At 38.9% G+C, this 25,033-nt stretch overlaps 1 protein-coding gene across 2 annotated transcripts in view; it reads right to left on the bottom strand.

Moving 5' to 3' along the window:
* Window positions 1–14,521, bottom strand: part of UCHL3 (ubiquitin C-terminal hydrolase L3) — a 48,029-nt gene extending 33,508 nt beyond the window's left edge. The window contains exons 1-5 of one of the 2 annotated variants that reach the window (XM_047720158.1): window positions 14,224–14,521; window positions 14,095–14,106; window positions 5,200–5,328; window positions 2,167–2,323; window positions 1,733–1,818 (exon numbers count right to left, since the gene is read on the bottom strand). In XM_047720158.1, coding sequence (XP_047576114.1) covers window positions 1,733–1,818; window positions 2,167–2,323; window positions 5,200–5,328; window positions 14,095–14,106; window positions 14,224–14,265 — 426 coding nt within the window. In that variant the 5' untranslated portion in view covers window positions 14,266–14,521. The remainder of the gene's footprint in view (window positions 1–1,732; window positions 1,819–2,166; window positions 2,324–5,199; window positions 5,329–14,094; window positions 14,107–14,223) is intronic. The other variant, XM_047720159.1, reaches the window with a different exon arrangement.
* Window positions 14,522–25,033: the final 10,512 nt, after the last annotated feature.

The raw sequence follows: 25,033 nt of genomic DNA, 5'->3' as shown, positions 1-25,033 counted from the left end.
TAGAACTGACGTCTTGGGTACTAGGGCGCCTGGGTGGCTCAGTGGGTTGAGCCTCTGCCTTTGGCTCAGGTCATGATCCCAGGGTCCTGGGATCAAGCCCCGAATCGGGCTCTCTTCTCAGTGGGGAGCCTGCTTCCCCCTCTCTCTCTGCCTATCTCCCTGCCTACTCGTAATCTCTGCCAAATAAATAAATAAAATCTTAAAAAAAAAAAAAAAAAAAGAACTGACACCTTAACACTTTATTCAACTGGGACTAAAATAAAGTAAGCATCTCACAGACAGAGACGGAAAAAGCTTATCTCATCTGTTTCTCCAGGTCACATGCTCCTCTGCAGCTCTGGCTGTAGTTATGCTTAATCATGCAGCTTCAGTCAGCAGTTTCAAATGGGGAGCAAAAAGCATGCACTTATCAGAAACTAGAGATTTTAGCTTTTTGAACTTAAAAAAAAAATGCCCTTACAATACCCACTATTAGCAAAGATGAAGAAAATAGGCAAAAGTAGTAAATTTGGGGTGAAAGTACCATTATGAATGGCAATTTGGCAGTAAGTGTCAAAGCCTTAAAAACATGCAAACTGTTGGATCCAGCAATTTCTGTTCTAGGAGTTGATTTACATGTAACTGTACATAAGTATATATAAGGATATTTGCAAAGATTTTGCTACAATAATATACCTTGTAGTATTTTTTAAATGGTGAATAAAGAGGAAAAGTATTAAATTTCCAACAATAATTTACTGGTAAAATAAAATACTGCTCAATGGAAAGCTATGCAGCCATTAAATGATGATGTCAAATATATACTTACTGATATGTAATACGTTTGTGATAAGTTAAATGAAAAAAGCAAGTTATAAAACAATATTACAGTGTGATCAAATTTTTGTTTTAAAAAATTGTGTATATACATATATACTCCCTATAAAAAAATATGACTAATGGTGGCTACCTCTCATTGGTGGGATTACTGGTGATTTTTATGTTGTTTATTTTACTTTGGTGGAAAATAAAGATATTTTATGAGATCTGCAGGTTTTTTTAAGAAAAAATTAAGATAATTGAAGTATATAAAAATACTAAAACAACAAAATCAAATCAATGAATTTACTGGGCACAAACTCTGTTCAAGTCATTTTTCTAGCCAAATAATCTGTATACTACACTGCTTCTAATTTTAGAGAACTTACCATCTACGTAATAGTGTTACTAAAAGGTAAAAAGAACCTCAAAAGAAAAATAGATTTCAAAACCAATGAAATTTAAATGCCACTCTAAAACAATTCTACGAAATTGTACAATTATTTAAAAGTAGATTATGTGGCTTGTGTCTTCACACATGCAAAAACATTAATAAGAGGTTAAGAGAACTAAAGTGTGGTCTAGAATGTACCATTAAACTTTTGCTTTTTCCATTGGTCTTCAGCTTTGTTTCAAATTCCCAGTGAAAGACACATAGAGTATTGGCAGGCATATATATATTATAGGTTGGGAATGGTAAGCAATAGCCAATCATAAAACATTTTCAAAATTTGTCAATAAAACTTTTTTCTCTCATTCAGCTCTGGATGTAGAAAAGTGGCAATTTATCAATATTTACGGATATTTCGGGTAATGACACAACAAAATCCTTAAGTGCTCAAAACTACAGTTTTAAGACAAACCCCCAAACAGAATCTACAATCCCACAAAACTTTGCCCGTAACTGAGATTGAGACAGAAAGAAGGTACCGACGTCATAGTTCTCTAGGTATCTGGCTCGTTCTTCAGGACTCATTGACACAGACTCCTCGAGGAATTTTTTCAAGGTTGATCCAGATTCTGAGAATATTAAAGAAGATCAAACTGAGAAGGTTTGCTATCTCACTGATACATGAAAATATTAGAAGCATGTTAACTTTTTCAGGTAAAAACTTTTTCACTGGTAAATTGGGAATGTAAGAAAATTTGGATAAGAAAATAGGCTTGCGTTTGCTCATCGGTCATATAAAAGAATGGGAAAGATTAGTATTTCTTCTACACAATACTTCCCATTATTAAAGAGAGGAGAGAGGAAAAGGTTTCCTTTAATACTCTAAAAGAAAGAACTATAGCACCACCTACTGTTCAATAAGTTAACTTTTAACTTGGGTGAGGGTGAGGGACAAGCAGTAATATAAAATCATTTACCAAAGTGCATCTTGTCTTTATTGTTGGCAATAGCATGGATCAGTCCAATTGTTCCACAGGCATTGCTGATTGTTTGCTTCATGAAATATACTGATGATGTAACATCTTGTCCCTGAGATTTTATTTTTTCTTCCTCCTCTGTTCTGAATACTTCATACTATTAAAAAAAAAGTCAGTAGTCTAAATATGAAAATAATACATTAAAAAGAAATCAAACATAGGGGCTCCTGGGTGGCTCAGTTGGTTAAGCGGCTGCTTTGGCTCAGGTCATGATCCCAGAGTCCTGGGATCGAGTCCCACATCAGGCTCCCTGCTCTGTGGAGAGCCTGCTTCTCCCTCTCCCTCTGCCTGCCATTCTGACTACTTGTTCTGTCAAATAAATAAAATCTTAAAAAAAAAGGAAATCAAACATAAAACTGGGAAACTTCTAACTATTCATCAATAGGGGTTTGGTTAACATACTATGGCATATCTTAATGGAATACTGTAAGTACTTAAAAAAAAGAACAAAACATATTTACATATTCCAACTCAGAAATTTGTCCATGATTAGAGGGTGGTTCTAGGTCAATATATATCAATATGATTCTCATTTATGTTTCTAAAACATCTACTTTATAGGGGTACCTGAGTGGCTCAGTCGGTTAAGCCTCTGCCTCCTGATTTTGACTCAACTCATGGTCTCAAGGTCTGTGAGAGGGAGCCCGGTGTCAGGCTCTGCACTAGGCATGAAGCCTGGTTAGATTCTCTCTCTCCCTCTGCCCCTCCCCATCCACTCATGTGCATATAAGCATTCTCTCTCTCTCTGATAGATTTAAAAAAAAAAAAAAAAAAAAAAAGGTTTAAGGGGCGCCTGGGTGGCTCAGCCAATTAAGCACCTGCCTTGGGCTCAGGTCATGATCTTGAGGTCCTGGGATAGAGCCCTGCATCAGACTCCCTGCTTACTGGGGAGTCTGTTTCTCTCTCCTTCTGCCCCTCCCCTCTGCTCATGCTCTCTCTTTCACTCTCTCTCTCTCCCTCTCACTCAAATAAATATTAAAAAGAAAAAGGAACAAAGAAGCCTGAAACACTTCATATTCCTCAAATATCCACTAGATATCTTTTGAGTGACTTTAATATATCACTTATGAACGGAATGAGAATATACCAAATTGTAAGAGAGATCCTGAAGTGGTAGATGCCATTATATTCTCCACTTTAGTAGTTGAGAATTTGTGTTCTTTCTAGCAGTAGGCACAATGAGCTTTTCAGTACTGGTGATCTACTAAATGAAGAGTCCAATTGATAAGGACAACAGGCTTTTTTAAAAATACTAAAGACCCACTAAATGAAGGAGACCAAATCCAATTTATTCTTTTTTTTATTTTATTTTTTATAAACATATAATATATTTTTATCCCCAGGGGTACAGGTCTGTGAATAGCCAGGTTTACACACTTCACAGCACTCACCATAGCACATACCCTCCCCAATGTCCATAACCCCACCCCCCTCTCCCAAACCCCCTCCCCCCATCAACCCTCAGTTTGTTTTGTGAGATTGAGAGTCACTTATGGTTTGTCTCCCTCCCAATCCCATCTTGTTTCATTTACTCTTCTTTAACTTAAAAAAGTGAATAAAAAAATTTTAAAAATAAGAAACTTTTAAAAAAAGATAGATTATTAAACTCAATGTTTTGGGAAATTTCCAATTCAGACTATAAACTCACATTTGTATCACACCAACTAAGAAATCCTAAGCTTTAAGCAGCTGTTTTCTTTTCTTTTCTTTTTATTGTTCCTTACAATTGGAGTAAGGGATAGCTATCCTGGGATAGCTATCTACTGGCTTATTTTAGTAATAAAAAAATAAATTAATTAATTACAATAAAACTGGACTAAGAGTAAACTTAAGTGTCCTAACACCTTCTCAAATTTCAGAATAATTACAGCCTCGCCATTAAAACTAGTTTAGTCTAATAATGGATAATCAATAAGAAATTTCTAACTTTGAGTTCCTATATTATAAACAGCAAATATGAATAAACATCCCTTCCTTAATTAATTTGCTTTATGGAAACTGAAATAGAAAAAAGAAGTATTTCAGTATTTTTAATTTATATTGAATTGAGGCTAATTAGTTATGGCATAAAGAAAATTATCCAGGAATTTCTAGGACTGAACTGATTCTTACTGACTATGAGACTTGGCTCCATTCATTCCTGAAAATTAAGGATGACCTGAGCATATATTTACCAAGTCATCAAAACTTCACTGCTCCCACATCTTTCCATTTACTTCCTCATTTTTCACAACTACTGACTTCATCCTGTTGTTTCTATGTTTAAAATAAAAATCAGAAGGATATGGACTCAAAAGCTGCTTTAAAATGAACTTAAAAGTTCTGCCTCCATAATGCATATATCTAGACCTTCTAGAAGAAAGGCCTGAAATATGGAGGTATGGAATTAAATACAGAACCCTAGGAACAGCTAATTATAATCCCCAACACATCCTAAATCTGCCAATTAAGCTGTATTTAAACTTAATCATTTCCAAACACACTGAGTTTATTCTGAAAATAACATAATCCCTGTCATTAGTTATACCTACCTCCTTAAAGACTTCTTTTTTACATATATTGCAAACAATTACATATTTTATATACTGAAATTGTGAATATTCTTTATTCATGCCTTCTCTAAGACAGATTTAAGATTATTCCAGTACCTAACATTTCTAAAGTAGATACAACGAAATATGATTAAATGTGGTATCGAAACATGCTGAGGCAAACTAATCATATTTTATAAAAGAAGAAAACCAGTCAAGTTAAAATCTAACTCGGAGCTTTATCGCCAATCTATAAAGCAAAATCTAAATATCATCTCTTTAAGATGTCTTTTAGACATCTTTAGGCCTTTAAGATGTCTTTTAGATTTCCTTATTTTATGTAAGGGAGTCATCTGTTCTTAAAGAAGAGCATGTTTTTAATTCAACATCGAAAGAGAACATTACGTTTACCAGCAACTTTATTATCTTAGTCAACAATTACCTTTTCTGTAATAGGGAAGAGAAGTAACACTGCACACACCGGTCTTGGTACCATGCTAAGAAGTTCAGGATCCATTCCATATACATCAACAAACTGCCAGTTAGGATGTAGACCTAATTGTTTGAGAAACTGGTAAAAGTTGAAAATAAACAAAAATTGTAGTGTTAACAGGGAAATAATGAACATGTATTACTGAATATCTAATACATAAAAGAGAATGAAAGGTACGATTATTAATGATGTTTGGTAAGTGAAGTAAAGTAGGTTTTCCATGAACAGGGTAGGAGGAAATAGCAATATATTTATACCAATTAAGAAACATTAAAATTTTGGGGCGCCTGGGTGGCTCAGTGGGTTAAAGCCTCTGCCTTCAGCTCAGGTCATGATTCCAGGGTCCTGGGATCAAGCCCCACATTGGGCTCTCTGTTCAGCAGGAAGCCTGCTTCCTCCTCTCTCTCTGCCTGCCTCTCTGCCTACTTGTGATCTCTGTCTGTCAAATAAATAAATAAATATCTTAAAAAAAAAAAAGAAAGGAAGGAAGAAAGATTAAAATTGTATAATATATTAAGCAAAATTCCTTTTTTAAAAATCTATTACTTTGCAATTGAACATAATAAACCAGGATTGAACATAATAAACCAGGACTTCACCAAACACATATAAATTAGTTTGGTTGAACTAAAGGAGTTGAAACTCATTCCCAATACATGATTTTTAAGAAGGCGTATTTAAGTCCTAGCAAATAAAGAGTTATATTAGATGACCAACACAGTTTATCCTACTTACCAAAGATGATGCTTGAGGTTTAAAGACAGACATATATCACAAATTATATCAATGAGCAAAAAGTACATAAAGCCAAAAAAAGCCCAGTGATTATATGAACACCAGAAAATCCTTGATATAAGAAGTAAACTATGGGCTTCCTGACCCCTACTATACAGTGAAACCTATTCAACTTCATTGTCTCTCATACTTGGCAAAACAACTGTAACAGAAGATTAGTGATTTTTTTAAACTCTTTAAGATTTCATAGGAAAATAAAATGTCAAACCCTAGTCTATTGCAAAGAGAAAAAATAATGAGAATGACGTCAATTTCACAGTGAAATCTTAATAAATATTTGTGTTGAATGAAGCTATTGATTTATAAAAGTAAACTATCACTGGGGGCGCCTGGGTGGCTCAGTGGATTAAAGCCTCTGCCTTTGGCTCAGGTCATGATCCCAGGATCCTGGGATCGAGCCCCGCATCGAGCCTGCTTCCCCTCCTCTCTCTGCCTGCCTTACTGCCTACTTGTCATCTCTGTCTGTCAAGTAAATAAATAAAATCTTAAAAATAAATAAGTAAATAAAAGTAAACCATCACAAAATAAGGTTTAGACGACAGGAAAAAAAATCATATTAAAAATGTATCACGGGACATCTGGTGGCTCAGTTGTTTGACATCGACTCTTCAATTCAGCTCATGATCTCAGGGTTATGAGACTGAACCCCATTTTGGGCTCCCTGCTGGGCGTGGAGACTGTTTAAGATTCTCTTTCTCCTTCTCCCTCTGTCCCTCCCCCTCTAAAAAAATGGATCATTATATCTTACTTCAAGAATATAAATAAGTCACGAATATAAATTAATGGGGCGCCTGAGAGGCTCAGTTCAGTTAACTGTCCAATTCTTGATTTCAGCTCAGGTCATGATCTCAGCATTGTAAGATCGAGCCCCATGTTTGGCTCTGCGCTGAGCATGGAGCCTGCTTAGGAGTCTCTCTCTCCCTTGCCCTCTGCCCCTTCCTCCCCTATCTGAGCACTCTCTTTCTCTAAAAAAATATATATATGTATGTATGTATGTGTGTGTGTGTGTGTGTATATATATATATTTTTTAAACATTGTTAGGTCAATAGGTAACATATTGTCAATAACATATTGACAATATTAGGTGTATATATATATATATATATATATATATATATATATATAAATAAAACCTATTGACCTAACATTAGCTAAAATTTGAAAATAAGACAGTGCCTTGGGTACTTCTCCCTGAAGAATGATCGCATGTACTTGGACCATCAGCTGAGATGTTGCAAAACCAACAGAAACAATGCCATGTTACATAAACAGTGCCATTTGTCTCATACAGTCAGGTTCTATAAGAAAAGACCTTCCTAATTAAATAGCTAGTCAGGGGTACCTGGGTCGCTCAGTGGGTTAAAGCCTCTGCCTTCGGCTTAGGTCATGATCCCAGGGTCCTGGGTTCGAGCCCCGCATCGGGCTCTCTGCTCAGCAGGGAGCCTGCTTCTCCATTCCTCTCTGCCTGCCTCTCTGCCTACTTGTGATCTCTGTCTGTCAAATAAATAAATAAAATCTTAAAAAAAAAAATAGCTAGTCAGTCTCCTTCTCTGCCTGGTGAAGAAACTCTAATTAATGATAATATGGTTGGTCAAAAATAAGGTCCTAGATACATTTAATAAAAAATATATGAAATTAAAAAACTCTTGGTGGAATGTGCTCAACACCTAATTAAGTTAATCAAGTCACATGCCCTCCAACAGTCTGGGGTCACAGAAATCAATGGACTCCTTTATATTATACCTATTCCTCATCTGATTCCCACTCACTCCAAACTACTTTTCTCTCCATTCTCCACTTTCTCCAAAATTCTTAGTTAATGCCCTTCTCAATATTCAGTTCTATCTAGAAACCAAAAAGAATTAAAATTGACAAAGTCAAGGGAGGGAACTATGTCTTATTCATTTTTTTAATCCCATCCCCTAGCACTGTACCTGGCTAAACCAAAGACACTAAAGTTCTACTTGTTGAACTGAAGATTATATCCCTATTTTAACAGATAATCTTGCCATCTCTATGTCTATATATGTCCATTAAGCTCTGGACATGTATTTAAAATATGTTCATTTTTATTTGTGTCATGTTAAATAGATAGGAAAAATATATTTGCCTAATCTAAAACCAGGCATTCATTTAATCAACTCAGAATACTACCTGGCCTGTCTGATCTCAGAAGCTAAGCAGTGTCATGCCTGGTTAGTACTTGGTTGGGAGAATACTACCTGCCCAGGATTGAGACCTCTAAAAGGAAAAGTATCATGAACCCCAATGAGAGGATTTAAATTGTTAATTTTATATACCCCAAAAAGTCATGCTGTCAGAAAATTATAAAACAAGATGGTACACATAACAGAGTAATTTCACATCTGTGCCACAAACAGCAAGTAAGACTTAAATATTTTAGTGATAGTCTGGACAAGACTCACTAATTTCTGTGAAGTAGAAGCCTTTTTCTCAACTGACTCCATGGCAGCCAAAGTTGTTAAGTATGAAAAGTACCAAGATCCAGGGCAGCAACTCTAGGGAGACTGGTAAGTAACAAACTGAGGAATGAATGACTAAATGAACATATAAAGGGCTAAATTTTAACTGGAATCACACTTTTTTAAACTTTTTACTCGTATTACTAATCAAATGAGATTGATACAAGAAAAATTCAGTCATTATCAAGTACATTAGTTGCATCCTCTGACCAGATTTCTGTAAGATTCACACAGGAAGTCATCATACAAATAAAAAGAACAAAGGCAGCTATTAATAGTAACTACCTCTGGAAAGGTGAGAAAGGGTGAGGAAGAAGGCTTTTAACTTTCACCTCTTTTTTTTTTTAAATCATGAAGCTGTCCTACATTGATTATTAAAACAAAAACAAAACCTGCGTTTAAAATTACCCTATGCAAATAGAGAAAGACTGAATGGAAATTCTCTAAAATATTGACTGCAGTTAGCTTGGGTGGTGTGAACTCAACTTTTTTATTTTCCAGTTTTTAAAAAATGTGTTATTTTTACAATAGGTATATATAGTTTGTAAGTTACAAAAAGCTATAGAACTGACACACATATGTATTTTAGTTAAATTTACAAAACTGGGAGAAAACTCAAAATAACAATCTTAGAACTACTCAAAAAAAAATCTCTCCAGACTACCCAGAGTATTCTTTACATGCATTTGCAAAGCCATCTCTACACAATTGGAAGCATCCAGTTTGCATCAAGCAGCTAAATGGTATTATAAACTCGAATACCATATTTTTGGCTTTTCTAAACATTGGATAATAAAATTCTGACTGATAAGCTCGCTAAACTTTCAGAGTGCCATTAAAATTTTGGCCAGTCAAGAAAAATGAGTAGGGGTACTTTAGGGGCACCTGAGTGGCTCAGTCAGTTAAGTGTCTGACTTCAGCTCAGGTCATGATCTCAGGATCCTGGGATGGAGCCCTGTGTCTGGCTCCCTGCTAAGAGGGAGCCTGCTTGTCTCTCTCACTCGGTCCCTCCCACTGCTCCTCGTGAAAGCTCTCTCACAATCCTCAGGTCACTTATTTTTTTTTATTCTATGGTCCAATGATAAAATTTTCCACCAAATAAATTTAAAATTATTTTTAAATATTTTTAAAAACTATCATGTATCAGAAACCACGCTATGGGCTTTAAGTACTTCACCATTATTGCAACAGGCAAGGTAGCTTTTATTAAATCCTTTTACCAGCTGAGAACATGGAGTCTCAGCGTTTACATGATTTTTAAGCACACACTGCCAGAACCCACATGCAGAGCTCTGGATGCTCTCATCCCTATTTACCTTTCTAGCCTCATTTTTCACTGTCTGAAGTCTCTTTTTTTGTATCTTGTTCTCTAACTTTAGCTACAAAGTCTACAGTCTCAAAGGGTCTATAACCACCTCTACTCTCTGGGTTTTTGCACACAGGTTAGAGTCCTCTACATGAAAAACTGTTACCTTCTACCCCTAATTTACAGGGAATTCTTCCTCCTTTACGGTGACAAAGAACAAAAACTCTGATTTTACAAATTTAAGAAAATAGAAAAATAATATTCACTTTCCTTTTAAATTTGTTCTAAAGCCACTTTCTCCAGCCTTTAATGGCCTGCTCACGGCAACAACAGACTCTGCCTTATTACTAAATTGTTAATGATTTAGGTTCTAACGGAAATTTTACTTATTTAGTACTTGCTTGATATTACTACTAATAAACATACATTAGTAAGAATGGCTAGATGCAGAAATAGGAGAAATGAGTTAAATGAGAATAATTTTTTCTATCACTTAACTGATTTTATTCCAGGTAAGTCTTACCTGAAACATGACAAAATATCCTTAAAAGGGACTAACAGCGTATTAATCAATAAGAAAAACCATTGCTTACCACATCTACGGAGACACATGGTTACTAGTTAGTATCTGACATTTAATAATGTTCTCCATATAGTAAATATGGATTGATCATTCTTCTACAAACTAGGTACCATTAGAACATAAAATAGTACTTGCTCAAACTAAGAGTACAATAATAATATATGCAACTATCAAACTGTAACAAGTAAAAGGCCTAAGATTCCTTTAAGTTAGGGAAATAAGGAGTGTGGGGATAGATGCTGTTGGGGTGTATGTATGGTTTAATTTATTAATTCTCCAAATTCTAAGTCAGTTATTAAATTTCTATTCCTTTTCTACCCTCAGTTTTATCACTAATACATAGACGATAAAGAAAAAAACCACGAAAATTTGGTTAGAACTAATCACTTCTTAGATATTTGGCCATTCTTCCCTAAAAGCATATTACTTCTTTAAAACAAATTGAACCATGCCAAAGCAAGCCAGAAATAGGAAAGAATCATACACTAAAATAACATCTTTTCCCTGTTTATGTCACCTCAGAATGGCCTCCTGTCACCATCCAACCTATTATGTTTCTCCTAATGGAGAAACAGTATCCTATTAATTTTTTTCATTGTACTTAAAACAATTGCTAATTGTTTGCTTACTTGTTTATTGTCTATCTTCACACTGAAATGAAAAGCAGAAAACCATGAATATTTTAATCACCAGAATAACCAGCTGCCTCTTATAGAAGATATTATTTATATTATATGAATATTATAAAAGGTATTATTATTTACAATATATTATGTGAATAATATTATTAATTAATTGAAAAAGTACATTTTGGGGGTCTTGGGGGTTTTTTAGTGAACACATTTTATAGTTTATTACAATTACCTAGGAAAAGTCCAGTAGCAGCTGGATCACATCACAGCTGAATAAATTTATATCTTATTAACAAATAACATTATAATCTAAGAAACACTTTTGTTCATTAGTCTGTTCTATGGTTGGTTAATTACACTGATTGACTTTGGAATGATGAACTAGCTTTGCAATACCTGCATAAACTGCTTAGTCTTGAAATATTAACCTTTTCACACATTGCTACATTCTCTTTGCTAACATTTTGTTGAAGATTTTTAGATCCCATGAGGGATACTGGTCTGCAGTTACTCATATTATGGCTTATCCAGTAATGCTGGCCATTAAAATGAATTCATAAGTGTCCCTCTTTCTTCTATGTTTATGTAGAATTGGTATTATTTCTTCCTTAAATAATCTTCTCAAGGGATGTGGAAAAGTCATCTGAGAAAATTGAACACGGATTCATGGTAAAAACTCTCAGCAAACTAGGAAAAAAAGTAAATTTCTTTACCTGAGAAAAAGTATTTACTGAAACCCTACAATTAATATACCAAATCATGAAAAATCAAATGTTTTCCACCCAAGGTCTGGTACAAGACAAGCATGTCCTCTCTTTCCATTCTAGCCAACTTTGTATTGAAGGTCCCAACCAGTGAAATAAGAAATATTAAAGCACACAGATTGAAAAAGAAGAAATAAAAAAGTCTATTCACAGAGAATATGATGGTCTATATAGAATGCCCCAAAACATTCATAAAAAAGCCACCAGAATAAGTGAATTTAGTAAGGTAGTAGGATATAAGTCAACGTACATAAATCAACCTCATCTCTCTATATAAAAATGGACAATTAGAAATTAAAATTTTAAAACAGTATCATTTACAACAGTACTGAAAATCATTAATATTCAAGTATATATCTTATAAAATATATGCAAGACTTAAATGCTAAAACTATAAAACACTGTTGAATGAAATCAAAGACCCAAGTAAATCATGAGATATATACTATCTCATCATTTACTTGGGTCTTACCAAGTAAATGATGGATTACAAGACTCAATATTTTTAGGATGCTAATTTTCCCCAAATTAAATCTATCTACTCAGATACACATTCACCACCAAAATCACATTTTTTTTGTAGAACTTGACAAGGTGATTCTAAAATTTATATGCTAAGGCAAAGGAACTAAAATAACTGAAAACAATTTCAAAAATGAACAAAGTAGGAGGATCCTCGCCATTTGAGTTCAAGATTTACTATAAAACTATAGTAATCAAAACAGTGTGGTATTGAGAAAAGAACAGACACACAGATAAATGGAAAAGAACAGAGTCTACATGTATGGTAAATTAATTTTTCGCAGAAGGTGTAAATATCGTTTTTGGATTAAGTCTGAGAAAAATACCTCCTTCCTCTGGCACTAAATCAGAAGTTGCAAATACTGATTTTTTTTCGGCCCCCCAATTTTTTTTCTCTTTTTACAAAAGGGTCAAAATGTTTCAGGGAATAAATGAACAGCAAATTTCAAAGGTGGAAAACAAAAGAAAATGTACATGATAATGGGCAGGGAATGCACCTAAAGAGTAATATAAAAGATATATGCTGATGGGGCGCCTGGGTGGCTCAGTGGGTTAAGCCGCTGCCTTCGGCTCAGGTCATGATCTCGGAGTCCTAGGATCCGAGTCCCGCATCGGGCTCTCTGCTCAGCAGGGAGCCTGCTTCCTCCTGTCTCTCTGCAGGCCTCTCTGCCTGCTTGTGATCTCTGTCAAATAAATAAATAAAATCTTAAAAAAAAAAAAAGATATATGCTGGTTTTCAGTTTTGTATGTTTCTAGGTTACTAAAGAGACAAGAGTTTGGAGTCATTCCGAAAGCATAAAATAAATTGCATAAGATGAAGGATTTGGTCTCAACATTAAGATAAAGCATTTCTATCTACTTTTGGTATACAAGAAATTTTTGAAAAGGTTTCTACAAGGTTTGAAAACCAAAAATCAATTAAGTACATGATGAATCATTATTCTTTGGTGATGAAAAGGAAGATCATGGTAGGGGGGTATATCATATAATAAAGTAAGAGGGCAGTAAAAAGTCAACGAGCTGTTGAGAATGAAAAACAGGTTAAGACAAAATACACCTGAGCAAATCAAAAGTTTATACCTGGTAGCACTTATTGTTCTTTTAAGGAGCGGCTGGGAGATGTTCCCTTTTCCCTCCCCAAACCTGAACCTTCCATACCCAAAGGGCTGTTAAAGTGTTGGTAGGTGGGCAAAGAATGGCGTGGGTTTCTACTAGTGCGCTTTCTACGGTACCAAAGCAAAACTGAATTCCAGTTTTAAGAGACTGGAAGAGAAAGGGGGCGTGGCGGGGAAGAGAAGGGACTTGATGGAGCAAGAGAAGATGATTGGAAGATGATTTCATAGTGCAGGCGGTGGATGAAATTACAAGGACTGGGTGGGCGAGTTTACAAAGCTTGGAGTCAGGTAGTGTAGACAAATTAGTCACCCAGAAGGTCCAAGGGTTGGGAAATTATGGAATCGGCACTAGTAGAACGAAAAGGGAAGAGGTATGGGAATACAGGGTCAACACGCCACAAGCCTCAGACCCGGAGACCCCAGGAAACGCGATGACTGGGCAATGGGACCAGAGGAGGGGCTGAGACAGCTGGGAGCATCTCCAGGAGCCAGGTGGGAGGCACACGGCCGTAAAGGGGGCACACTCGTCAGAAGCAGAGCAAGAGGGGCCCTCACGGAATCTAATTCCAGATTCCTAGTGAGCGCAGGGATGCAGGCGAGCAGGGAGGGCTCCGGGGTCGCGAGCGACAGACACCTCACTCACCTGGTTGGTGACCTGAAAACGAAACAGAGAACACAATTTATAGAAACAAACTGCTCTCGACTAGCCGCGGCAGCCCGCTTCCCTCGACCCCTGCCCGCGGCCTCAGGCCCAGATCCGAGCCGCGCTCACCTCGGGATTGGCCTCCAGCGGCAGCCAGCGCTGACCCTCCATCGCCGCTCCGGCCGGCCCCTCTCCAGGTCTGACAGCAGCCGCGGTCGCAGCCGCCGCCGCTTCCGCCCCCGCGCTTCTTGACCTGGGACGGTCTAACCCTCCGCCCCCACCCGGGAGGGGGGCTGAAGAACGAAGCGGAGCTTGACAACACTCTAGCCCCTTTCTTGCTCTCTGAAGAGCCAAACTCAAGTCTTACAAATTAAGATACAATCGGAGAGGAGAAGAGAAGCCACCTCCCTACTGCACAAGGAAAAAGAACCTGAATCCACAGCCAGCTCCCCTCTCACTTGGACTGTTCCTATCCAAGGCAGGCGCTCGCGCGCTACGCATGCGCCATGCAAGGCCCGGGGACCGCATGTTCGCCCGCGCCCTCCCATTCCTGCAGTTTCATCTGGAGGCGCTAGGGGGCGCCCGAGAGGCGAGATGGGACTGCCACCCACACATCAAGACCACAGAAGGCCAGGATGCCCAGGAGTGGTGTCCCAAAGGCTCTTTTGTCACGATGCAGTTGCTATATTGGCCTTTTCTAATGTTGTAGAATGGGGCAGGGGTAAGGGACGGAGAGTGGGTGGGGGAGGTACTGTGCCCTCTGTATACATATTCAGTTACGTCTAAAAAAAAAAAAAGCCAAGCATCAATTAAGAATCAGACTCCGCATTCACCATAGGGTAGAAGAGGTGGACAGAAGAATGAAAAATCACAGGGAAGTATGATACATATGTGATAGTGGTAGCGTGAGGCGTAGAACTGCAGAGATGTGCAGCTAAATGGGGGAGAGTGTGTCCAGAGGCTTCCAGCAGAAGGTAAACAGATGGAGTGAACTTTTTTTAAAAGATTTTATTTATTTATTTGACAGACAGAGATCACAAGTAGGCAGTGAGGCAGGCGGGGCGGGGGAGAGGGGAAGCAGGCTCCCCACCCAGCAGAGAGCCCAGTGGGGAGGGGGTGCCTGGATCCCAGGACCCTGAGATCATGACCTGAGCCAAAGGCAGAGGCTTAAACCTACTGAGCCACCCAGGATCTCCTGGAGTGAACTCTTGGGCACCTGGGTGGCTCGGTAGGTTAAAGCCTCTGCCTTCCGCTCAGGTCATGATCCCAGGGTCCTGGGATCGAGCCCCGCATGGGGCTCTCTGCTCCACGGGGAGCCTGCTTCCTCTTCTCTCTCTGCCTGCTTCTCTGCCTACTTGTGATCTCTGTCTGTCAAATAAATAAATAAAAATCTTAAAAAAAAAAAAAAAGACATAGTGAACTCTTAAGACTTTAGCCAGGCAGAGAGGAGGATGCTCTGAAGAAGGGAAAGTATGCACTGTGGCTGTAGACCCAGAAAGACTGAAGGGCTGATGTTAGAGGTGATGTTGGAAAGGTAAGAAGGGACAAGCCCATCCCGACATCTGGGCTTCATTCTGAAAACAGCAGGGAACCATGGAAGGATTTTACACAGGATTTTCATCTCTCTCCTCCACCAATCTGTAAATTCCATGAGGTCTGCAGGAGTGTCTTTTTAAATTCTTCACATTGTTTCCCTAAAGCCTCACCCAGTGTCTGATACATAGTAGATGTGTCTGATACATAGTAGATGCTCAGTAAGTACTTGAGGAACAAATAGAATCATCAGATATGCTGAAATATAATTTGTCAATAATATAGGATATGTGTAAGAGTGAATTAAGAGAGAATTAAGAGAATTAAGAGTAAGAGAATTAAGAGTAAGAGAGAATTAAGGCAATAACCATGGAGACGGAGAGGTAGGCTCAGATTAAAGAGAAACTGCTTTAAGGAGGTATCCCTTTGATGAGCAGGAATTGTCAATGGTAACCACAGATTTGACCTGGGGTCCAGTGCATATTGCTACTCTGCACCCAGTAGAGGGCATTCCAGGAAAGGAGAATTTAGAAGTGAGAAAAAGAGGGACCCCTGGGTGGCTCAGTCAGTTAAGTGACTGCCTTTGGCTCAGGTCATGATTCTGGGTCCTGGAATTGAGTCCAGTGTCAGGCTCCTCGCTCAGTGGGGAGCCTGTTTCTCCCTCTGCCTTTTCTGCTTGCTCTCCCTGCCTGCTTGGGTTCTCTCTCTTTCTCTGACAAATAAATAAATAAAATGTCCAAAAAAAAAAAAAAAAAGGGCGGGAAAAAGGTAATTTTATTATACCGAGTTTGTCTTTCTTGAACTTCCAACTCTCCCATTCATGTTATTCTGGCCACTGTTTTTTGACCTCCAAGGAATTTTCAATCTTTTGACTCCTTTCTCTCCTTATCTATCTGATAGATTACTGTTATACCTACCCATAAGTCACTTGGTAAATCTGAAATGTCCAGCTAATGATAAGCGGTCATTGTTGCATAATACTGAGTTGTATGGCAAGGCTTTCAGCAGTGTGCCTGGGGCTGCTTTTCAAATGACAGATTGTCATAGAATGGCCTTGCTCCAGAACCTTGAGGTTCTGTACTGTGATTCTCTTGCTAGGATTACCTAAGGCTCCACATAGCATCCTTACTGACCGTGGACCTCTCTTGTACCATAGGATTTGCTGAGACATAGGGCCAAACAGCAAGCAGCTTGCATTTCAGCATAGACTTGCTACAGAGCACTATCTTGCTCGGGGACCCACTCAAACTGGCAGCCATCCATGTTGCCCAATAAATGTGTTGCAGCTATATTTTCAAGTGTGGCATATGCTGCTCTCAGAAAGCCAGAGAGGCTCAAGTCCTCTGCCTCTTCTCTATTAATAGGAATTGCAAGATGAAGTAAATTAATCCTCACCTTAGAGAGGCTGTCCCACTATGCCCCCAGACTCATAAATACTCATACAAATATTATGTAGTAGGCCCCTAATCTCTGTAAGGTTTAACTTCCACACTCTGGCATGAATATACCCATCATCCTATTGAAGGCAGCACTTTTCAAACTTGAATGTGCATACAAACATCTGGGGAATCTGAAATGCAGATTTTGATTCAGTAAGTCTGAGGTGGAACTCCGGATTCTGCATTACTGGCCCCAGCTTTTTTAACCCTCCTTTCACCTACCTCTTTCTCTTTTGCCATAGAACTTTGAACTTTTTCCCCAGTAAGGGGCAAAGCAGTGTTGATCCTTGTTTTTCATGGATTCTGCATTTTGAATGTGCCTACTTGCTAACATTATTTGTAACCCCCAAATTCATACTCATGTCGCCTCCACCGTCATTTGCAGACATGCGCAGTGGCAAAAAAAAACTTGAGTTCCCATCTGAGGTCGAGCAGGCAATATTTTTCCTTCTTGTTTCAGGTCTCATACTAGAAACAAATGTCCTTTTTGCAATTTTTTAATGCCACATTTTGTTTTTGCATTTTTGCTTGTTGATGATTTCAGACTATGTATGGCCCCAAGTTCTGTCTGGTGTTCCAAACACAAGAAGACTGTGATGTGCCTTACACAGAAAATTCATGTGTTAGGTAAGTTCCTTCAAGCATGAGTTATGGTATTGTTGGTCAGAAGTTTAATGTTAATGAATCAACAATATATATTAAGTGAGGTGTCTCTAAACAGAAACACATTAAACAAGGTTATGTATTGATCTGTTGAAAATGTGATCAGAGGCTCACAGGAACCAAACCTCTATTTCTCCTGGGAGCAGTGGTTCTGTATTCAGTAATGCAGTATTCATGGTGACTTTATAGAGCATAACTATCACAAATAATGAGAATCAACTGTGTATTTCCCCACTCCTTGACACTGAGTTCAGCCATGTAACTTGTTCTGGTCAATAAAGGAGAGCAGAAATAATGGTGTGCCTGTTCCAAGTCTAGGCCTTAACAAGCTTGTGTTTCTGCTTGCTGTCTTGCACTTCTACTGTTCCCTTGAGAAGAATGTGCTTGGGCTAGCCTGCTGGTCCCAGAAACACAGTAAAAGATACCAAGAGCACAGCGGAACCACCTTACCTGGGGTCAGGCTAGACTAGCCAACACATTGCTAACCCTTGAAAATTGTAAGCTAGATTAATGTTTGCTTATAGCAGGACATTGGGAATTTGTGTGTGTTGGGGAGGAGCATTAGTTTGTTTTTACATAGCATCAGCTAATTGCTATGCCTGCCAAAACTTCAAATAATCAAGTTAAAAGGAATGGCCAGGTAATTGATACACTTGCCCCAAATTCTAAGAGCCAAGTAAAATTGTGAAGTTCTACCTCCAGAAATTAAAAAAAAAAAGTATATGCTCATGCAACTTTAATTTATTAATGAACTATTGAACTATGTTAATTAAGTGAGATGTTATGTTAGCAATAAAGCAGTAATATGTATTCAGACTTGATTCAGGCTTTACTTTTTTTTTTTTTTAAGATTTTATTTATTTATTTGTCAGAGAGAGACACAGCGAGAAAGGGAGCACAAGCAGGGGGAGTGGGAGAGGGAGAAGCAGGCTCCTTGCCAAGCAGGGAACCCCATGCGGGGCTCCATCCTAGGACCCCAGGATCATGACCCGAGCCAAAGGCAGACAACCAAGAACTGAGCCACCCAGCCTTTACTCTTAATAGAAATTTCGACATTTCTCATACGTTCGTTGAGTCCTCACCACAATCTGTCAAGTAGGCAGGTGAGATAAGGTTGTCACCATATTACAAACACAGTAGCTATGGCTTGGAGAGTGTAAGTTGTTTCCCATGGTTGCACAAGTGGCAGAATGAGACTTCAACCTAGATTTCCTGCAGCAGATCTAGAATTCTTTTCAAAGCAGGAAGGAGGCAGGAGCAGTGAAGACGTTGACAAGCCAGGGAACGGTACTCAGAAGATAAGCTGGGGATTGGAAGAAGATAAAAAGTATTGTTACAACAGCAGGTGCCAGAATTCTCTGCACTGTCTCTTCAGAAAAATTTCACTCCATTGACGAACCACTTGGTTTGGAGACTGAGCCCCAAGGACATCCAATTCAGCAACAGAAAGTCATTATTACACCTCTCTTCATGAGAGGAGAGTCTAAGGAGGTTAGAAAAGGTGGGGAAAGAAGAAGAAGGAGAGAGAGAGAGAGGATGAAAAGGAGGAGATAAAAAAGGAGGTAAGTGAGGAACTTGAGGAGCCTTATAAGGGAGAAAAATCCTAGAACTTAGTGGATGTCAGGGTATTTGATTTTATTTTCACTGCTGATGAATGAGTTTGGACATTTTTCAAGTTGTTATGGGTTATAGCTTCACATCTTTTCATCGTGGATCCATCCTAAAGTTCTTTCTTAAAGCTCCTGTAGCATTTATTATCTATTCCAGTGCTTCCCAACCTTTCTCCCACGTGATACACACAGATAAACAATATATTTCATCTTCTTTTATTGACTTTAACACCAACAGATTGATTTTGGGGGTTGTCAAAGAATATCAAGGTTTGTCACCATTTCCTACTTGACTAAACTCATGGTATCATTTTCTCACCCACTAATGAAAATTCAACAGCTTTTATTCAAAAACAGCAGTATGTTTCTAACAAAGTGGTGTTTGATGTCTTAACAAAAGTAGTTTCTTCTCAAAACTGCGCTCTCTCATCCTCATAAATTTCTTTCTCACACTCTGAGGGATTTGGTAATTTATCCATCCTTGAACTGGAATAAGCTACCTTTTTGTTTTATCTACTCAAGACCATCTACTTTTTAAAGGAGCAATAAATTATTTGGCTGTTTTGTGAGAAAACATGGATTTTTGGTCATTAATAAGCCATATTTGCCCTACTGATACAAGTTTACACCCATTGTTCTATTTCCATAGCTAGTCACTTTTTGCCAAGTAGTTGTTCTATTTCCATACCTAGTAACTTTATGCTAAATAAATAAATAAATATCTCTTTAAAGACATCTGAAGTGGCAGTTAAACATAGTAAGTATACAGTCAACAATACCCATAACTCAATAGAAGTGTTCATTGGCTATGACCAAGTTCATGCATGCACTTGAAAAAACAACTGAGTCACAACTACTGTCTGGCTACCTGTCACTGTAAGAAGCACGGCAATTGCTGAGATGTTAAGTATGAAAAGAAATAAGAATCTAACAATGGTTGTTATTGTTATGCAGTGTTTGTATAACACCTGACAACCCAGTAAGGTTGTCCTCACAATGTCAACCAGCTCAGGGAATCTTCCAGGCTCAGGCCCACCCAGTTTTCCCTGGAGCTATGGGGATCAATTTCTCTATATACCTGTAACTCATTCGTGGTGCATCACCATGACTACTCACTGTCTTATACCATTTATCTTTATAGAAATATGTCTAGCTATCTTCCTACTGTATGTGTCTGTATTCTGTTGAGCCTGCATTGCATTGCCAAACCATCATCCTAAAACACAGTCTCTTTGCAATGCTTAAGAACATATCCAGGGTGCCTGGGTGGCTCAGTCCCTTGGGCAGCTGCCTTCAACTCAGATCATGATCCCAGGGTCTTGGGATGAAGCACTGTATCATCAGCTCCCTGCTCAGTGGGGAGTCTGCTTCTCCCTCCCCTGTTGCTCCCCTCCCTATGCGCACACACTCTCTCTCTCTGTATCTCTCTCTCTCAAATAAATAAATATTTTTAAATGAAAAGAACATATCCAAACCTTACATAATTTGACCTCATCTGCCTGTGTGATGGCTTAATACGTCTCCCCACTTGATCAGAAGTCATGACTACCATAATCCAGCCGTGTTTCTATAAGCCAGGCACTTAACCGACTTAGGTCTCCTTTTAAATAAGAGACTCTACAAGGTCCCTTTAAGCCAAAGTTGAAACCTGTATCCTGCAGGTTTCAGATAAACATGCGAATTGGCCAGGTGAATTGAAAAGTAGAATACGGGGATAGTGACAAACCGGAAAACATAAAACCTGACTAAATGCATTCTGACTCAGTTTTTGAGGTAGCTCATCTTATTTTCTTTGGTTTTAAATATGTGGGTAGGCCAGGTTTGGCCCAAAGGCTAAGAATTCATATAATCCGCTATAAGCTCTAAAACCTACTATGAGTCTAGGATCAGTGATCATGGCTTATTCCCCTTCCTGCCTCTTTGCTTATGTTGCCCATCCAGTACTACTGCTATCTCCCACGGCCCCCACCCCTGCACCAAAACATACAGACATACACACAAGCACTCATATTCTTGAACAGCCTGGAGTACAAGTTGAACATTCCGTCAGCACAATACAGCTGAGAAGGACTTCAGGACGTACTCTGGGAGGTCGGAATCCCTCTGGAGTTCTCTGAGATTAGACTGCAGACTGTAAATGAATACCAGAGTTTGAAGTTTTCCCTCATAGCTAGGTGATGTTGCCGAACATTCTAAAGCTTTCGTTTTCTTCTTTTTAAGTTTTATTTGTTCATTTGAGCGGGAGAGAGAGGGAGAGAGAGTGGGAGGCTGGGGGAAAGGAGCAGGAAGAGAGGAAGAGAGAGAATCCTTCGCAGGCTCCCCACCGAATGCAGAGCCCTACATGAGGCTCTGTCTCATGACCCTGAGGTCATGATCCGAGCGGAAATCAGGAGTCAGATGGTCAACGCACTGAACCACTTAGGCGCCCTGTGAACTTTAGTTTTCTCCTCTTTAAAATGGAAACAATGGGGGTGCCTGGGTGGCTCAGTGGGTTGGGCCGCTGCCTTCGGCTCAGGTCGTGATCTCGGGGTCCTGGGATCGAGCCCCGCATCGGGCTCTCTGCTCAGTGGGGAACCTGCTTCCTCCTCTCTCTCTGCCTGCCTCTCTGCCTGCTTGTGATCTCTCTCTGTCAAATAAATAAATAAAATCTTAAAAAAAAAATTAAAAAAAAAAATGGAAACAATGTATGCTGAAGATCACTTACAGTCTTTTTTTGAGAATTGAATATCATGATGGTTATAATAGGAACCAGTATTTATTAAGTACTTAACCATGATTCAGGGACTTCACTATGTTGTGATCTCATTTAACAGTTAGTAAAAACTGTCTAAGTCAAATATGAATAGCCTCATTTTTACGGATTAGAAAGCTGTTGTTCAGGAAGGCCGCCTTTACTGAAGTCACACAGCTGAGTGGTGGAAGACAGATTTAGATTCAGGCCTATGTAACTCTAAAGCCTCCGGTGCTATCCTAGTTTCCCACTGCTGCTGGAACAAACAACCACAAACTTTGTGGCTTAAAACAATGTAAACTTGTTATCTTACAGTCTGAAGGTCAGAAATCCGAAATGGGTTGTACTGGGCTAAAATCAAGGTGGCAGCGGGGTTGTGCTCTTGTATAAGAGAATCCGTGTCCGTTCCTTTTCCAGCTTCTAGAAGCTGCCTGCTTTCTTTAGCTCTTGTCCTCCACCACTGACTCTTTCTCTGTAACTCTAACTCCTTTGTCACCATCTTCCACATATTAGGACCCTTGTGATGACATGGGGCCCATCTCAGCAATCCAGGAACACCTTCTGATTTTAAGATTCGGGGGTTAGCAAACTTAATTCCAACTGTAAATTTAATCCTTCCTTGCTACGTAACATACTATATTCATAAATTCTGGGGTTTGGGAAGTGACTATTTATTAATTAAACAAATTAACCCATTTGCCTGGGATGGATCTAATGTTGAGGTGGCCTCTGTGAAGCAAACCAAAACCCACACCTCTAAATGCCTCAAGTTTACAAGGTCAAAACGCTAAGGACAATCAAATCACGCACAGCCAACTAGGCTTTAAGCCATTGCCAATCAATATCTTCCTTACTTTGCTTCCCCCATTTCTCTATGAAATCTCTTCTTGAGTTCCTGTGAGTGGAGCGTTCCTAACCATTTCTGGCTTGGCACTGCCTGATAGGAATCGATTTCTTTGTTCAAATAAACTCTAAAAATTTTTAACAGGCCTTAGTTTATCTTTTAACACATCTTTGGGAGGCCATTATTTTGCCTATTATATCTACTGATTGTATAGTATAGCATTAATAAATGTATTTAGTGGACATCTATTGTTTTTGTTCCTTCAGTACCTTTTCATCTAACTTTTGTTGCATCATCCTCACCTCTGTCTCCTGAAGGGTATGTGTTCTTATCCCTTTTGTTGCTACGGACTGCCAGTTACACAATTCTACCTCTCGCGGCCATAATAGGGGGGCAGAGGGAAAAAATAGTAATGCATCACCCTAGACACAGGATTGGTCCAAGGGGTGACCTTGGCAAAGGGGTGACCCAAATAGGCAAATCAAAGTCTCCCTTTAAGAATTGAGATGGACTCTCTGATATGAGGAACTTGAGAAGCAGGGTGGAAGGTCATGGGGGTTAGGGAGGGAAAAAAATGAAACAAGATGGGATTGGAAGGGAGACAAACCATAAGAGACTCTTAATCTCATGAAACAAACTGAGGGTTGCTGGGGTGTGGGGAGGTAGGGTTAGGGTGGCTGGGTTATGGACATTGGGGAGGTCATGTGCTATGGTGAGTGCTGTGAAATGTGTAAGCCTGATAATTCACAGACCTGTACTCCTGGGGCAAATAATACATTATATTTAAAAAAAAAAAAAAGAAAAGAAAAAGGAAAGAAAAAAAGAATTGAGATGAAAGGGGTGCCCGGGTGGCTCTGTCAGTTAAGTTTCTGACTCTTGGTTTTGGCTTGGGTCATGATCCAGGATTGTGAGATTGAGCCCAGTGTGGGGGTCTGTGTGCTGGAGATTCTTCCCCCACTGCTTTTCCCTCCTCCTCGGTGTGCATTGCACCCGCTCCCTTGCACATGTGTGCATGTGTGCTCTCACTCTAAAATAAAATAAAATCTTTTTTAAAAATTGAGATAGAAGAGAAGCTTCCTCTTTCCCTTTGGATCATGAGCCACAGGCTATGACCTCAGCGGTGCTAGCAGTCATATATCTATGGGCAGATACTCTCTTCTACAACATAGGGAGAAACCCAAGAGAATAAGCCAACAGACAGACAAACTGAGTCAGAACACAGCTGAGAAACAGAGATTGGGCCCTTTTGCTATTAAAATCTCAGAATTCTGTGAGATTCCTGCACTTGCTCCACCCCTGCATTTCAGAGGTCACCCTATGACAGGATGATTTTGCTATTTTGCTCAGGCTAGTTTGAGCTGGGTTAATGTCTCTTGGCATGGAAAAGCCCTAAAATAAAAGCTTCGATTAAAGTACTGCTTGCTTCATGTGTATCAGTTTTGTTTTCTCCATTACACATACAGAGGTCAGAGTTCATGCCATAGTTCTGGGGACATCCTCCTACACATCTGTCAGTGCTGGCTTTGTTTGTTTGGCTAGGAGCTCCAAAACATGTTTTCTTACTTAGAGGTCCTACTTAACACGTAATCACAAAAAATAAATATAAATAAAACAGAAGTTATGGCTATACATCTTGAATTTTAGCATTTTTGACTCTATTAATAAAATCTGTGTTTTCCAAGTCTGAAACTTGCATAAGTTCTGATCTTGAATAAGATGGAGGTCTTAAAAGTAAACAGTTGAGGGACACCTGGGTGGCTCAGTTGGTTAAGCAGCTGCCTTTGGCTCAGGTTATGATCCCAGCGTCCTGGAATCGAGTCCCACATTGGGCTCCTTGCTCATCGGGGAGCCTGCTTCTCCCTCTGCCTCTGCCTGCCATTCTGTCTGCCTGTGCTCGCTCTCTCTCCCTCTCTCTCTCTGACAAATAAATAAATAAAATCTTAAAAAAAAAAAAGTAAACAGTTGATCACATGTGCTGAAGTGTCAGGAGCACAAAACAAGATTAACAACTGGCAGACATTGGCCTAAACACTATAGACATTTTACTCTCCCCAAATTTTTCAATTTTTGAAAAGGGGCACTAATGTCTAAAGAAAAAAAACAAAAAACAGTTCTAAAA

This window comes from Lutra lutra, chromosome 3, assembly GCF_902655055.1.
Source record: "Lutra lutra chromosome 3, mLutLut1.2, whole genome shotgun sequence".
Classification (NCBI taxonomy): Eukaryota; Metazoa; Chordata; class Mammalia; order Carnivora; family Mustelidae; genus Lutra; species Lutra lutra.
This window is presented reverse-complemented; position numbering and strand designations above follow the sequence as displayed.